This window comes from Ostrea edulis, chromosome 4 (assembly GCF_947568905.1).
Source record: "Ostrea edulis chromosome 4, xbOstEdul1.1, whole genome shotgun sequence".
Taxonomy (NCBI): Eukaryota; Metazoa; Mollusca; class Bivalvia; order Ostreida; family Ostreidae; genus Ostrea; species Ostrea edulis.
In genome coordinates, this window is record NC_079167.1 from 75992732 (window position 1) to 76011041 (window position 18310).

The window sequence follows — 18310 nt, forward strand, 5'->3', positions numbered from 1 at the left end:
TGTTTACGTGATCATGCAATCTCCTCATTTGATGATAAATGCTTTCACACGAGAGTAAAATCTAATATAAATTAAGCGTCAAAATGTTTTACGAGTCATTTCTCTTTCTGGAGTTCGTCAGTATATTCTAAGATGACGTTTCCTTCGTTTTGCTTGTGCATTGCAGCCATTGTGTTTCTGACGGACGCGAAATCAATGACACAAAAACTTCTGAATTTGGATGTTCACACAAAAAATCTTCAGAATCTTCATGCCCAGTTCCAAAAACTCACGAAAGCAAAGGGTTATTTGTTAACGGTAAGTTAGATATATATTTATTGTTTGTTTTTTGAAATAGGATTACGAGAACCAAACTATGCCATTGCTGTTAGTCTGTCCTTCTCCTCATACTCATTTATTTCTTTAATTCTTTTATATATATATTAAAGGAGACACATTTTGAAATGAAAACGAAAACCATTTGCACACATTCAGGATGTTCTTCATCTGTAGAAGTAGTGAAAGGTAATGTTGTTTTCTTCAAATTATTCAATATGAAACAGGAACACGGTTACCCTGCTTCGCCTTTTCTCTGTAAATGTAGTTAAGGAGATTTAATCGGTCGAGTTTATCTACTTTCTTAAGTTCTTTTTCTACATCATTATCTGAATAACCGCGTTTTCGTAAATTATTCTTTATTTTCTTTTGTTGAATTTGATATTTTCTTCTGTGGAGCATTTTCTACGCGCATTGACCCAAGTCCAAAAGGAATAGATTTATGTAGATTCGGGGTGCTTAGAGGTTTTATTATGGTACATTTGTTTATTAATGGGTGTGCAGTATAAGATTCCGTCTGTTATCGAGATTATTAAATCAGGAAATAGATGTTTTATGAAATTATTTTAGTTCTTTTGTGCCTGTCCATATCATCATAATATCGTACATAAAATAATAGTAAAATAATCGTTCCCATCCCTCCATGTACACACAAACGTAATTTGGTCCAAGTTTTGATCCAATAGCGGTCCCTTCAGTCTGCATGTAGTGGTTTGATTGATTGATTGTATCTTGCTTAACGTCTCGCTCGAGAATTTTTCACTGATATGGAGACGTTACCAAGACCGGTGAAGGGCTTCAAATTTAGGTCTATGCTCGGCGCTTATGGCCATTGAGCAGTGAGGGTTCTTTAGCGTGCCACACTTACTGTGACACGGGTCATCCGTTTTTAAGGTCATCTCCGAGGACCCGTGACATTCACACCTGATGCCGAGCGTTTGGCGATGGAACTATCACTACCTGTTTTAACGACTTAGGTGTGTCGCGGCCAGGATTCGAACCCCGGCCTTCCGCATGCGGGGCGTGTAGTGGTTTGTTATTGAAACTAAAATTATTATTGTCAAGAACAGCAACATTTTAGATATACTTCCCGTGTCTACTTATTTTCATGACGTTCTTGCGATGATATTTTGATGGTATTCCGAGCTTTCCCGCTCGCGCCGGTAAGTGAGAAAGTTTCCCAGTTTACTTTCGGAAGGTCGGTGGTTTCTTCCCAGGTACATTGTATCTGGGTTCTCTCTTCCACCAATAAAAACTGGGCGCCACCAGATAACTGTTGAGTGTGGCGGAAAACATCAATCAATCAATCCAAGGTACCGCTGCGGTGGTCTAGAGTTTGTAGCGTTCGATGCCCCGATGCGGAAGGTCGGGGTTCGAAACCCGGCCACAACAGACCTAAGTCATTAAAACAGGCATTGACAGTTCCGTCGCCAAACGCTCTGTATTAGCTGTGAATGTCGGGATTCCTCAGAGATGACATTAAAAACCGATGTCCCGTGTCACATTAGGTGTGGCACGCTAAAGAATACTCACTGCTCAATGGCCCTAAGCACCTAGCATCGTCCTAAATTTGAAGCCCTTCACCGGTCTTGGTGACGTCTCCATATGAATGAAAAATTCTCGAGAGGGACGTTAAACAAGATACAATCAATCAATCAATATTTCCTAGGTATGCTGGGATAAAGTGATTTCACGTCTATGCAAAATAGAATAGAGGAATAGTTGTTTTACACTTGAATGTTTATTTTTTAATCTTTAGTATCGTGTACGTAACTGGCAAGGAATCTATTTGCATTCTCAAGTTGCGACTCAACGTACTTGGCTAACTTTTCTGTTGGATGTTTTCGGCCATTTACTAGTTTTTAATCGTTGTTTTGGGGTTAGCTTGGAGTTTTTCTAATGTTACTTCGGTGGAAAGTAGCTAGATAATGTCTTAATTAAGAAGAAATTGGTCTTTTTTATGCATTTCTTTAACTAATCTTCAGCTCATCTGAACCGAAGGTTCAAGTGAGCTTTTGTGATCGACTGTTGTCCGTTGTCCGTCATCGTTATCGTTGGTGACGTCGTTGTCGTTGTTGCGAATATGAAGGGAAAATCTTGAGAGATGGGCCAAGGTGATTCAGGTGAGGGATGTGGCCCATCGGCCTCTTGTTTGCTATGCCGAAATAGACTGGTAACAGGGTCGAAATAAACCATGCCCGATCTACAAATGACCGCAAAAGCAAACTAAGAATTGTACCGAATCGAACAAAATGACGGACTGTAAAATATTTTATGAATGAATAACAACACTTTATACATGAAAATTCAAAAAGTTTCTTATTGGTGTCAAAATCAATATCAGAATTTCCAAATAATAAAAGATATATAGATACGCTTGCATCAGTGTCAGGTTTCATTGTTTTTATATTATAAAGAAGTTTATATCTATAATTATTATAAGCAGGACATTTAAAAAGTAATGATTTGTATCCTCACAGGGTGCATCACAATTATTACATTAGGAAAAGTATGATAAAATTCAAAGAGCAGTTACAAAAAAACCCGTATATGATTCAGTTTACTTAACCATTTCCACAAAGTTAATACTTTCAAAAAGTGCAAGTTTCACTTAATAAAATTGATTATTTATTTATCTATAGTGTTTGTGTAAATGTATTGTATGATGCACACATATTATAATCAGGATATGTGGCATATGTACATGAGCGTGTATATCTGTACATAACCTTTAGGATGCCAGTTTCATAGAAATAAAGGACTGATAAAACAGTGGCAACAACTGACAAGACATTTTAATCTATATAGAAAATGATTATATGAATGAATTTAAGCCTAGACCATTTATAGACATCAATTTGTCTTCAAATGTAAAACAGACAACTTTCAAGACATTCTGATCTATCTAGAAAAATATGAAATTTTGTCTTCAAATTAAAAACAAATGTACTCTCGTTTTAGCAGTAGTTTGAAATTTTGCGATTGATCGTGGTGAAATACTGGTGCATATAATATAATGTCCTGTAGTTTTTGAATGACATAAACTAATATCAAACAAGATGCATACCTCACATCTTTCTTAATGTCTTACTAATCAGTTCAACATTTACCAAAATAAGCTAAATAAAAGAAAATAATGAACATTTTTGGTTCCATTTAAGCTATGGACCCATTATATAAATTTTGTGAGTAAAAAGAACTGTTTTTTCCCCCCAAAATACATGTAAATGTAGGATACGACTTTGAAAAGTAATCATTGAACAGCTACTTACAGATAACAATCCCTCGATGAGCAGTTAGATAAATCAATATTTCCCTACAGCTACAAACATATGAATTAACAATGATAGCCGTTTCCAGTGTAAGCATGTTACAGCCCTTTATTTACATCCTTTGGCGGATCTAATTACGACACTAGAATAATACTGTGGCGGATCTAATTACGGCGCTAGAATAATACTGTGGCGGAACTATGGTGATAGTTTCTCAACTGTGGTGCTATGATTTTTAGCTGTGACCCATAGGGAACTCTGAGATTTCAATTCTTCAATAGGTTGAATGGTGTCTGAATGTGTTCTTAACAATTGTATTTTAACTACGGATTACTCCGTTTACCCAACCACGATAGAGGGCTCATGGCGGGTGCGACAGGTCAATAGGGGATGGTTAAGCATCTTAGACGCCTGCTCCTTCACCTGGTGTTTCCAGAGCTCCATGTTTGTTCTGTTCACGATCTTATATTCTTCATACGATTTGATATTGACCACTGCTGTTATCTACACGTATTTCTCCTCTACATTATTAGTATACAGTTTCTTTTTATTGTTTTAGCTGATAGTATATGCACCATCAAAAGTTGTGACTATTAAACAATCATTGTTGATATGCTTGAATAACGAAAGAAACCCACAAAATCACCTGTTGTCAATAACATGCAATTTCTTCATTTCATAATATATGAAAATGGAAATATGCACTATAAATTCAGTTTAACTTTTTTTGGAAATCGGTTCGCTTTCTGGAGTTCGTAACTTATAAAATTTAGAAATTCATTTCAAAATTAAGGATTATCTCCCTCATGCATAGCTCTTATCTTGGACGAATTTGGCTCCACTTGTTTGGCACGCTGTTTTTGGCGATATTTAGGTCTAAAACTTCATAGTTATTTCGGATTTCAAACATCAAAATTGGTACCGTATAAGTTTTACATTATGACCCCTGGGTCAAGGCCTCTGCTGGTGGACTGTTAGTCCCCGAAGGTCTCTACAGCCCAGTAGCTAAGCACTTCGTTAATAGCTTGAAAATATGGATGTATATTTAATTGCTGTTATAAAATTTCGAAATTCATTTCAAAATTAAGGATTATCTCCCTCATGCATAGCTCTTATCCTTGGACGAATTTGGCTCCACTTGTTTGGCACGCTGTTTTTGGCTATATTTAGATCTAAAACTTCATAGTTATTTCGGATTTCAAACATTTCGGTTGAGAATCACTGAAGAGACATTATTTGTCGAAATGCGCATCTGGTGCATCGAAATTGGTACCGTATAAGTTTTACATTCAAAGATGGTGTTTTCTCTGGTTTGTTTAAACATTGCAACCATTGTTCTTTCAACGCATGCGACATCACTGTCACGTAAATCTATGGATTTTCCTGTCTTCCAGAAGAAACCTTATGGTCTCCATGTCCTGCCAAGACAGTTATTTGTTTACAGTAATATTTAGATACTATTTATTGTTGATCAAGAAAGATTTTTATGGGAGCAAGTGAGAATTTTTCAAATTGATTACTGTTAGCAATTACACCGAGATAACCAGTCTTATGATATTTATGATTTTTAAGGAGACACATTTTGAAACGAAATTGAAAACCATTAGTACCAGGATGGTAATTATCTGTAGAGGAAAATGGTAACACATTTATATGAAAATACTAATATGGATGGAGACAAAAATTATAACTCTTAAACTAAAAAAGAAAACAGAAATATAAAGAATTCGATTATTTGTTTAGCTATAGACCCTGGTATGTCCAGGAGTCCGTGTTTGCCCAACTCTTAATTTCATATTCCTTCTAGGAGTTATGAGATTGATCACTGTTCGTTATCTTCACCATTTCATAAAATACAGAGTACCAGTATCGTTATACTTTTGAAAGCACGCGCTCGTACTAAACTCTATGGCAAAAGTTGGTTTGATGTTGCTCCCGTTAGATCTTCGTGTCGAGGGTTCAAACTTAAAATGTATCGTTTCAAACTTGCATTTAATCTGTAATTCTGTGTTTATGGATACAGTTATTTTTACTAACATTTTACTATGTTAACCTCAGTTTTAGTATTATTTTATTCCCTTTCTTTGAATTCGTTGTTCTTTGTTTTAGCTTGTTTTTATTGTTGATTAAATAAAGTGTTATATAAATGTACATGTACAATAATAATAAAGAACCGGAGTTTTGAAGATAGCATCTTTCAACTATTTTAAAATGGGTTTAAATATATATATATATATATATATATATATATATATATATATACATCAAACGAAATGCTACTCACCATTTATCTAATCTAACCATTTATTTTATTAATTACACAGGAAGCCAAAGAAATTGCCCGGGTAATTGGAAAAAGTTTAGAGGAAACTGTTATATGCTTCTGTCAAAGAAACAGAACCAGGAATCTGGAAAGGTAACACAATATATGAATGCTTAATCTAAACTAATCAAGTTATTGATGACTCATTTCTTCGCTCATTTTGTATGATGTAAAACTTACACGGTACCAATTTTGATGCACCAGATGCGCATTTCAACAAATAATGCCTCTTCAGTGATGCTCAATCAAAATGTTTGAAATTCGAAATAACAATGAAGTTTTAGAGCTATTATAGCCAAAAACAGCGCGCCAAAAAAGTGGAGTCAAATGATTACATATAGCTTCTCTGCATCTTGGATTTCAGTGTATTGTTTCTAATCGCTTAAATCGCTCCATTTACATGTATGTCCACATTTAAGAACAAAATCTAGAAAACACTCTGCATATCAGTTACAGCATATGCAGATGTTTTTCTTCAAGATAAACGTCGTTATAACGATCTAGTTCGTCAATACAACCTCGCATTGGGTCAAATACTGTCTGACATGCTTCATCCAGATTGCTAGGCCGTTCTTGGTACACTGATTTTGACTACGGATAACTCCGTTTACCTGATCAGGATATAGGGCTCACGGCAGGTGTGACCGGTCGACAGGGGATGTTTCTCCTCTTAGGCACCTGATTCACCTCTGGTGTGTCCAGTTGAGTCTTTAAAATTGAAACCAGCTTTTGAACAATTTCGTGTTTGGAAAAGGAACTTGGAATATGAGCTGATTATCAGATGTGGCATTGAAGTCATATTCGTTTAAATACAGTTGTAATAAGGAGCGTTATAAATAAACCAATGTTATTACAAGCTTTGACACCTTGAACCAATACACATTCCCCATGTAACATCTCTATTTTGCCCTCGCTTGGTTTGAAGGTTTGACAAAAAATATGTCCAGAACAAAGTAACCAGGTATATTCTCAATAGTTGTCTGTCAAAAGAAGAATCACGTTTGAAGGGGTTGGAAAAGTTGGAGTTTTCAATGTTGATAACAGAGTTTCTCAACTTTTTCTCAACTTTGTCTTAATCATGATTTTGATATTTTTAAGTACGCCTTATCTTTAAGGCAATTTTTCACAAATTTCTTAAGAACAATTATATCTAGTAAACTATTTTTATGTTCTTAGATAAGAATTGCAAAAACTGAGTCGGACACCTTATTTCACAAGGACATTAAGAACAGAAATTCTTGTGTTTTGGAACGATTTTAAAAAGACCATTCTTGAAACACTGATTCTGACTACAGATTTCCCGTTTAGCTGAGCAAGATATAGGGCTCACAGCGGATGTGACCTGTCAACAGGGGATGCTTACTTCACTACGCATCTGCTCCCACCTCTAGTATAACCTGGGGTCCGAGTTTGCCCAACTTCCTATTTTGTATGCCTTATATAAAATTGATCACTGTTCGTTATCTTCACTTTTCAGGTGAAATTAAATTCATGAATAAAAAGTCTCATTTGAAAAGGTACAAAAGCACTTGTTGACAAAATTCAGGTGTATCGCCGATATTGAATTTTTATACCTTTAGTAGTTATCATATTTATGATATACATTCAGTTCTACATTTTCCAACTTTGAAAGTCATACTTAATTCATATCGTAAGACGTAAGTTTCTGGTAAATAACTTCAATAGAAATCAGTCAGTCAAGTACTTCTTTTGTCGTAGGTCAAAAGCTCTATATGATGTGTAGGATGGATATACTGTAAATAACATGTGTATTATTTATGCATCATCTAATGCTATAGTTTTTAATCATGTGTTCATGTTATTGGTGGCTTTTGCGTATTTTCAATTTGTCATTACACGAATAGACAAACACACAAATAAATCAACTGAATTTCTTTGAAAATATATCTATTTCTTTAATCTATTTTTAACTCTAGATTGCGTGCAAATTGCTGAATGGAAATTTGGCTGACATAACATCTGAAAGTGAAAACACCTGGCTTCATAAGACTTTTAATGGTATTTTTTTTAATTTGTCCTTCAAATATCAGAATATTTGTTTTAAAAGATTGTGTTTATTTCTTCTTTGCTCCTTTTGATTACACATCTCTGTTAGCATGATTATCTAGGTTTAAAGGACACCGCTTGGATCGATGCAACAGACAGAGCGAAGGAGGGAGAGTGGAGGTGGTCCTCCACTGGGAAGTTGTTGAAATTTACTGCTTGGTGGAAAGGAGAACCAAACAACTCAAATGGAAAAGAACACTGTGCTGTTGCTTATACAACGGGAGGAAAATGTGCTTGGTACGATGTGTCATGCAGTATCAGTCGTCAAACTTTGTGCAAGAAGAAAGCATAAACAAGGTAAATGCATGGATGTGTTGGTCCACTAATTTTCATAATTAATTTAGAATCATATACTTATAATATATTTTACGATGTGACTGTTTAGACGAGCGAAGAAATTTCACATCTTGCAACACGACTTTAGGCATTGATCACTGCTCGTTATCTTCACCTTTCAATTAGCTTGTATCTCTGCTGGTGGACAGTCTGCCCCCGAGGATACTTGTCGTTCGATTTATGTTCCTTCGAGATATCAAAGATTTGTCTTATGTACAATCGTCAAATTGTCAGCTCTGGTACAGAAATCAAAATTCTTATACCCTAATTAAAGACTGTTATGTTCCTTTAAGAAATAATCTCCTTTTCAGATTCCATGTGCTCAATCTCAAAATGTTCTGCAAAAAATTGCAAAAACTTGTGATATACTGATCACTAGAAATTCATTTAGTAGTAATCTCTTTGGACGTAGTTTCTGTACCAAAACGTTTGACAATTTGACTTGTAAATATTTTAACGTTCTCTACGCCATTGATTGTAACCTGTGTGGCTTAACTTATGTTGGAGAAACCAAGGGTTCACTTAATAAAAGAATATCGGAAAACATATTTCAAATAAATAATGGTGGTAACCAACTTCTTTACAAGCATTTTAATGCACCGGACCACTCCATTTTATCCATGAGGGTAAGGATTTTGGAATAAAATTACCACCACACAAACAATCCAACATTAAACACCCCTTCTCGTAGACAACGAGAAGATAAATGGATCAGGACCCTAGGCTCTGCATTTCCATACGAATGCAATGATAATGAATATGATGTGGGAAATTTGACTAGTCCACAAGGAAATAACGTGAATGTGATGGGACTCTTTCCCAATACTCAAAGACGGAAACGCAGTTATGGACATTGTTCATATAAAAGACCAAGTATGAATGATATCACGTTTGATTAACTTTTACCTTACGTCAACAGACAATTGGGTCCACATCATATTCGTACAAAACTTTATTCTGTTACATACGTTATTTGAAGAAGCTACAGCTAGTCTATACTTGGATTTTTCAACACCTGAATGAAAGGTGAAGATAACGAACAGTGATCAATCTCATAACTCCTATAAGCAATACAAAATAGATAGTTGGGCAAACACGGACCTCTGGACACACCATATCCAGGGGTCCATGTTTGTACAAATCTCTATTTCAAATTGCTTACAGGATTATCTGAGATTGATCACTGTTCGATGGCGATAAACAAAGAATTTATTTTGATATCATTTTCAACAGTTTTCTTTATGAAAGGGACATATGAATGAGATACAAGATCTTTTTACGTTGTTTTACAACAAAACTTTAAGTTGGTTCACTGGTCACAATCTAGAAAGCAACACCTCTTCATGATACAACTAAATCACAGTCATTTATTTTCTCTGGCCAGATGTGTTCCAAACGCATAAACGCATCCATCAGATTTAATTCGTTTCTCAACATACTTGCATTCAATTTTGAATGTCATATGTACGTTTACAAAAATGTAATAATCAAATGATTGTCACGTTACTTTTAAGCGCAGACGGTACCTAGATTTGTGTTTTGACTGAATACTGTCAAAATGTCCATTTTTATGAGATATTTCAACTGCGCATATTTAACTTTGATAAAATTGAGTATATCATGGCACTCATTTGCTTTGCCATTCCGATTTTTTCACCTTGTACAAAGCTTGTGTGTTTACAAACTATCTTCATAAATCTATTGAGTCATATCTCATTGAAAACAACGTTCACGTTCAGTAAGGAATACCACTGATTATAGGATTCCCATTGAATTAGGACCCTCGACGCTACGAAGGAATGAGAAGACTTGTCTGTACTCGTTACCTTCTCACAATGATAGTTCACATGTTCAGGAGACAAAAGTTTCCTTCAGTCACGAATAATCAAATGTAAATATATTTCATAATGTAATCACATTTAGATAAAAATCGTTAGATGCATGAATACGCTTATAAAATTATCACAGCATAACTATTTACTTGTGAATCTAAATTTTATGATCCTTTCGGTAAGTTAGTATGTCTTTGGGATTGAATTAACGAAAAATTGGTGTATCATGACGTCATATAATTTGAAGCGCAATATCACCGGTAGCAGAGCTTAGTAATAGTTGTAGTACGTCATCCGTGATTCAATATTTTTTTTTCAAAGCAAGAGAAACTTGCGTAATTCACAAAGTTTTCCTTAAAACGATGTTCACGAGAAGAAAACACGATAGTTCCGCAGTGACAGCGACATTTTTTCTGAACTCTTTAAGTAATCTCCATCATTTTTCAGCTGATGAAGAGCAAATCACGTGACTCACATTTGTAATCCTAGTAAGCTCATCGGGTCGCTTCGCAACGCAAACTTCGTCTGATATACTTAAAATGTATTTACTCTGATCAACATACAGGGGCTTACGGTGGGTGTGACCAATCTACAGGGAATGCTTACTCCTCCTAAGCACCTGATCCTGCCTCTTGTATAATCAGGGGTCTGTGTTTGCCCCACTCTCTATTTTGCTTATAGGAGTTATGGGATTTATTACTGTTCGTTGTCTTCACCTTTCCTCTAAGATCTCCTAACATCCTCTAAAGGACAGATGAATAAAGTTGTCATTGGTCTGAAACGTGTTGGAAAATACTGAGAAATCGCTCTGGGTATTAAAACTAATAGATTTAGGACAGAAGGAAACCATATATGCAATCAAGCCAATGTCAGAAACAATTACAAAGGTGTCATGTGTCATATGTACCATATATTGTAAATCAAAGAGTGTTTAAGTTTCCTTGGACAGCAAAAATTATGTTCATTTTCTACATATATGCTGAATTTCAAAATGTTAGAGAAAAGTTGGGATCCACGTGCTTTTTAATGTGCCAGGTGACATCAATATTGTATCAAATTTGAATATATTTTACTTCAAATGCTGCAATTCGCATATTTGGATTTTCAAATTAGATTCATGAAATGTAATGTTAAGATGAATTTGTAAAAGATTGTTGATTATAACATATACTAAACGATGACAACTCTATTTGCCGATCAATAGTGTCATTATTTCAACAAATGGATTTAAAACACTGAACACGATAAAGCTTTTCTTCAATGACGTATCCTTTACAGTAATTCATGGTTTTGTACTTTTCTCTTTTCTTTCTTCAGAGCATTGAATGAAGATGGATGAAATTGTCGTCGAACTGAATAAAAAGCGAAAACATCAAAATGTGTTGTTGTGTTTTCGTGTTTGAAACTTACAGGTCTGGTTTACACAAATAAATCTCTCTGTATTTGCCAATGTATTTCCTTATACAGTATGACAATACTAATCGTATAACATGAAGTTGGTCATGTGATCAGTCTTTTCTTGCGTATGAATACAACTGCCGCTTCTAAAGTCATGTACTTTTAGCAATGAGGAATTTAGAGGCCCTCACCTTTTTTGGCCACAAATTTAAAAAATAGAAATAGTAAATGTTCAGTTTGCACCCAAACTGGCATATTATTTTGGCTAATACTTTACTTTCACAAGCCCCTCCCCTTTGGAAATCCTGGATCCGCCATTGCAATGGCATCATAACAGAAACAAACTTTTAAAAAACCGCATTAGAATATTTATACAGAGGTTATTCTGTAAACAGACAAGAATTCAATAGATTAAATCTGGGAGGTGCTTATTTTTTTTATGCAATCAATCAGTCAATGAATCCTAAGGGTTTTGTGACGTTTTGGAATCCAATATCAACACAGTAACTCAAATAATGTTTTCCTATTGAACATCCTTTCACTATATACTGTAGAACCTGGAATATTTTCACTGAATCAGAGTTGTATTATACCTAAAAGGCTGCTCCAAGACATACTATCGATACCCATGTGGGATGCAAAACCATACAAAACTGGTATTTCAGTTTCTTTTTATTTCTTTTATTAAATTCCATGATCATTTTAAAACTTCAACACTCATTATCAAATCCTCTACAAAGAGAAGAAATTTTCCTTTATCTATTTTAGCAATAGCACAGTCTTCAATGCCCCGCTCGTTGTTGGGTTCTCCTTTATACCAAGCACTGTACGCCAGCAACTTCCCAGAGGAGGACCACCTCCAATCTCCCTCCTTTGTTTTGTCTGTAGCTCCGATCCAAACTTTCCCCCTGAAATCTAGATTAACATGGTAAGAAATCTAGAATTGGACCGGTCACAGTTACTCAGTAGTCGAGCGTTCGCTTCGTAACTGAGGGGTAGTGAGTTCGAGCCCCGGTAGTGCCATGACCTAATACGTAACACAGGTAATGATTGATCCTTTGCCAATCGAACGCTCGGCATTTAGAAGTGAGAATCGCGGGTCTTTCAGATATAAAGCTTAAAGTAATAAAGAACTTTAATTTGATAAACATATGACTTTAAAAAGGTGATCCCGTGTCGCGGAAGGTGTCGGTACGTTAAAGACCCCGCACTGGTATGGCCCAGAGTACTTAGTATAGACAATTCTTTGTTATGTAAACAAGGCTCGTGTCATGTTTTTCTTTACATAGGTTAAATATACAAGTAATAGTTCGTTTAAAGCAGATATTTCAATTTACAAGTTAATTCTGAACACAATCAAATAGTTTCCAGTGTTTAGCACAAATCATTTTGTTTTAAAAATGCTATATTCTAATAAGCAATCTTGTAAACAAATACTTGGCACGAGTCTTGTTCTCATACCAAAGAATTGTGAGTGATGTATCTCATTTGTAACTAAAAAACTGATATTCAAATTTTGGTTGACCATTAGAAATACTTTAGTAGATCATTTTAAACAATAAAAATGGGGAAAATAATTTTTTTTCAGCTCAACCGTGTCCATGCCCCCTTTTAAAGGTCACAACACAGTCTTATGGACATGTTTTACTACATATACATGAAAGGTGAAGATAACGATCATGCATATACATACATACATACATACATACATATGCATCAATTCAATGCATTATTCGGACTCTAAAATCTCTCATTTGCAAACTAAATACCCTTCTTTCATTTCGGGACAAATGCACAAAAAATTCACATGATGATTGAGTTTGTATCACTCTTTCGATAGTGAAATCATACTTCATACGAGGTGTTTTAACGAGTCATTAAATGAAATTTTGGTGTAATGAGACACCTTAAGTTCTCCTACAATTGATTATTTCATTTCAAATCATCCTAATTTGAAAAACTGAAATATACATGTACATTATTCATGAAACTCAACAAATCTTACCGATATAAAGAAAAAGTGAAGATAACGAACAGTGACCAATCATAATTTCTATAAAGAATGCAAAATTAACGGTAGAGAATATACGGACCAGAGGTGGGATCAGTAAATATGTGGATAAAATCGCATATATTAGTTTTTAAAAGTCGATGTTTTTAAATCATGAAAATATTGCAACTTAAAGTAATTCCACCCTCCTGTGATGTCATCAAATTTTGCAAAATCAATGAGTTATTTAGATTTATGCATGATAGGAACATTTTTGTTGGAGTCTTTCCCGATAGTTATTGTAAAAAATCTTGTTAAAAATAAAATATTTCAAAATTCTAAGTTATAGATGAATAATCAATGATACGTTTCAAAATATTGAATCCAAGGGCAATAACTCTGTTTCTATTAATTTCTTTATCAAGTCTATTATGTGATAGATTTTCTTTAGTTTTTACAGACATTTTGTATATTTTTGTGAAAATACAGTTTCGTGTACTTGCTATGAATGCTACTATGGCGTCATAACCAGTTTGTACGGAATTTTAATAATGCTGTTTAAGGAAAATTGCAATTTTCTTACGGTGATATATGATTCTGTTTATGTACGTGTCACATCTAAAAAAGTGTGATTACCTGTGTATTTCATTTGATAATTTGTTAGTTTTAACTCTGATAAATGGAAATAAATACACATTTTAAACTTGTATCTGATAAAACTGTGAGTATTATTTACCTTAAACCGTTTGCCACCTATGAAATCAAATGTATGTTGTACCAGTAAATAATTTATTTTAGAATTTTTACAAATACCAACAATAATTCAATAGATTATCCAAAATGTTCATATTACTTCTCACATTTACATGCACAAACGTAATTAAACCCCTTTTATGGTTCTTCCACGTGAATGAGAGCGATTAGTGGTGCGAGATTTCATCCATAATACCGAAATGTAAATGGTGATCCCTGGCTCTACTTCATTTTTATAGGTGATAATATATGGATATTGGAAGTTGATTGCTACTTTTAACATCTGCTCCTGTTGGCATAAATTCTTCAAATTGATCACATTCACCAATAACAGAATGAATGATCCTACAAGAATTGAAACATGTCTGTTTGAGAGAGTTTCAGTACCACGTTCTCAATTTCGCGTTACTACGCTGTGGATAACTTTGGAGGATTCTGTTCCAGAGTTTCCCTATCTGACAGAAAGAAAGTGAATCAAAAATGTGAAGTTGTGTTTTATTCTGATAAAGAAATGTTCTTCAACATCAAATAAAACCCTCAGACAACATCTATTGTTGTTTAGTTTATTTTTTATTGTGCATGATTTTCTAATTCACATCTGGAGTATGTCTTAAGAAAATGTTGTGTTTTAAAGAAAATAATAAAAACCAACAACTTGAGATAAATTTTCTCCTAGTCAGAGTATATTTTTCATTGTCGGATATATTTTTAAAGAAGTCGTAAACTCTGCTCATTATATGATCAGCACCAAAACATGAATATGTGTAAGTATGTACCTGTAGTAAAGTAATTCATGTATTAGATCATAATGAAGCATAATTGTCCCTGATAAGACCTACAACTAAGTTAAATATTGAATACGCTAATATTCATACACTGTTATTCCCCGAGGGTCTCTACAGCCCAGTAGCTAAGTACTTCGTTACTAGCTTGAAAATACGGATGAATATTTAATTGCTGGGATAAAATTTAGAAAATAATTTCAAAATTAAGGATTCTCTCCCTCATGCATAGCTCTTATCCTTGGACGAATTTGACTTCTTTTTTTAAATTCGGACGCATAATTAAAATAATTGGAAATTATTTTTACAAAATGAAGAAAAATAAATATGAGAGCGGAAAAAGTGACCTCCAATTAAATTTTAAGGAAATTATGTAAAGAAAAATTCTCTGCCATGAATTACATGATTTCATACATTAAAGCTTCTGCCATTGTTTCTATACATGTATAAACAAAAGCTATTCTAATGTCAAAATTACAACAAAACATTACAAGATGAATTTTGATTTGTCAGTGTTGAATTGTTATGTACTGTAAAGGTATTTTGGTCATTTTGGCCAACATGACTTTTACAACAAACTCCCTTTTAGCAATACATTTCCCGACTTAACCAAGTTGTATTTTTACCACATAAAACATTTCTTTTGCAAATTGATTCATTTGTGCTTGTATTTCATAGATAAGGGCTTTTATACATGTAACATATTATGTAATATGGTTGTCCTTTGAATGAGCTATTTGTTTAAGAACTACGTTTTTCCGAGTACTTCCGAATATTCGGTCCGTTACTGGTTAATGTGGATTCAGAAAGGTGAAGGTAACGAACAGTGATTAATTTCGTAACTCCAGTAAGAATACAAAATAAAGAGTTGACCAAACACGGACCCCTGGGCACACCAGTGTTAGGTAAGCTCCCTTGTCGACCCATCACACCCGCCGTGAGCCCTATATCTTGATCAGTTAAACGGAGCAATACATAGTCAAGTCAGTGTGAGAAGAACGGCCTAATAATCGGTATGAAACACGTCAGACAGCATTTGACCCAATGATAGGTTGTATTGACCAACTAGATCGTTATAACGATCATAGAATTTGCGAAATGCTAAATTTAAATGAGACTGTTGACACCCCTGTAACATTAACTTTTGTCAGTACCCTGCCTCGATTTTAAAACTGATTATACGCAGAACAAGCTCTTACCTATCGAATCAGTTGATACACGTAGATATAATGGAACTGTCTCACGTTCTCTTTTTCTTTAATTCTTTAATTATGAACATGAAGTGCCTCACGTTCGTTATCCTGTTCTCTTTACTGATGAATACTGTGGTTTCTAGAAGTACAAGGAGCAGACAAATGACACCATTGGAAAAAGAATGCTGGGACCATTGCAACACAGAATACAACAATTGTAAGCTATTTTATGGCTGTCGCAAAATGCCTTCCGAAGAATTCAACAGCCAGTGTATGTTTGACTGTGAGAAATGGGCTGAAACATGTCTATGGCGCTGCTTATAAATAAAGCTGATCTTTGAATATCACCGACATTCATATTGTTGAATTTGCAATCATCAAGAGTAAATGAATTTCGCAATTAATCTTCATTGTTTTTATATTGAGCCTAAAGTGTTACTATTCATTCATGAAATATTTTACAGTCCCTCATTATGCTCGATTCGATTCATGTAGGATCTCCCATGGTTTGTTGTTTGATATGACATAAATTGTATTAAACCACAAACCATGGGAGATTCTTTTTATCACATGTTTATTCCCCCCCCCCCTTCTCCCCAGCTTTTTAACTGTTCGGTCTTCGAAACCGCATAACACTATAAAGTTATTTCATGTCAACGCAGAAAGAAAAGTGCCTACTTTAACACACAAGCAAATCATGCTGGAGATGAGATTTTTGAATTGTTGGAAGAGTACGAATTTTCTCAATATTAATATTTTACTCTTTGATTATACTTTATCATTAATGGGTTTTATCACGTCAGTCACCTAAGTCTGAATCGTAGACCATACGCGGTCTTTTTGGGTGACGAAATTTATTCGATTTGAATGATTACGATAATTTTTACCCAACACGTTTACACTAACAAAGTTTTGGACTCTTCCTTTCACCTTTATTGTTGTGTTTGTAGTTTCATTGTTATATTTAATGGGCTTCGAAAAGCTAGGCCTACATTACTTTTAGTGAATTGAAACTGAGTGGGGGATCCGGATTGTCGTGACGCTCGTGAATTTGAAAGAATTGTCGAAAAAGTTCTGTGTTGCATTCAAACTGCTATAATTCCAATGTTATTTATTACAATTGTTTGGATTGGACAAAAATAAAGCAAAATGCGCTAAATGAAAATTTACACATCAATAAATCCAAAAACGCTATGTACACATGTACATACATGTACGCACCTGAAAACAAATAACATAGCGCGGGAAAACTATTCAATTTATTGAAATTGATAATACAGGGAACGAATTGGAATTATACGAATCAAGCATTCTTTTTGAAGAATTTATCGATGTGTAAACTGCGAACATTTTACTCACAAACTTGACATAAAAATGCTGAGTGCTTGCTGAAGGAAGACTTGCTACCTATATTCAATGTTTCGGTTTGACGCGGTTTATGGATCGAGAATCCAGCCCGGGCCTCGTTGTTAAGCGAATGTCCTTGTCATTGGTAGAATATCCATTATCTATTAATCACATTAACACAGAATAAGACCAAACTTTTAAGGCACCTTTCTATCCGTTTCTTGTTTATTAATGACATTTTACCGCGATTTCTACACGGAGCGCCACAATCTTATAAAAGAACGTTGTGTATATCGTGTACCTTCTAGATTGATTGATCGATTAAATTTTGTTTAACGTCCCTCTCGAGAATCTTTTACTCATATGGAGACGTCACCATTGCCGGTGAAGAGCTGCAAAATTTAGGTCTATGATCGGCGCTTACAGCCATTGAGCAGGGAGGGATCTTTATCGTGCTACACCTGCTGTGACACGGGACCTCGGTTTTTTTTGTGGTCTCATCCGAAAGACCGCCCCATTTAGTCGCCTCTTACGACAAGCAAGGGGTACTGAGGAACTATTCTAACCCGGATCCTCACGAGACTATACCTCCTAGAGGACTCCAAAAAATCTAATGGATTTAAGTAATACACCCTCCTGCAGCCTTCCAAAACGCTTTCATCATTACCGATCGCATCTAGAATCCGCCGTCCATAACTTCTC

The 18310-nt window shown here is 34.8% G+C and overlaps 1 protein-coding gene across 1 annotated transcript; it reads left to right on the forward strand.

The window, feature by feature from the left end:
- The first annotated feature begins 77 nt into the window (after window positions 1-77).
- Window positions 78-11523, forward strand: LOC125671097 (perlucin-like protein). Its single transcript, XM_048906554.2, has 6 exons — window positions 78-297; window positions 429-504; window positions 5912-6003; window positions 7848-7929; window positions 8040-8274; window positions 11463-11523. Exons 1-5 carry the CDS (start codon window positions 133-135, stop codon window positions 8267-8269), a joined length of 645 nt encoding a protein of 214 aa, XP_048762511.2. The 5' UTR covers window positions 78-132; the 3' UTR covers window positions 8270-8274; window positions 11463-11523.
- The last annotated feature ends 6787 nt before the right edge of the window (window positions 11524-18310 follow it).

What these genes read in the sequence shown, in the direction of transcription:
- LOC125671097 (XM_048906554.2), top strand. Translation starts at nt 133, where the DNA reads ATGACGTTTCCTTCGTTTTGCTTGTGCATTGCAGCCATTGTGTTTCTG. An exon ending in ATCTGTAGAAGTAGTGAAAG is followed by an intron (nt 505 to 5,911) that starts GTAATGTTGTTT and finishes TTAATTACACAG; the next exon opens with GAAGCCAAAGAAATTGCCCG. An exon ending in AGAACCAGGAATCTGGAAAG is followed by an intron (nt 6,004 to 7,847) that starts GTAACACAATAT and finishes TTTTAACTCTAG; the next exon opens with ATTGCGTGCAAATTGCTGAA.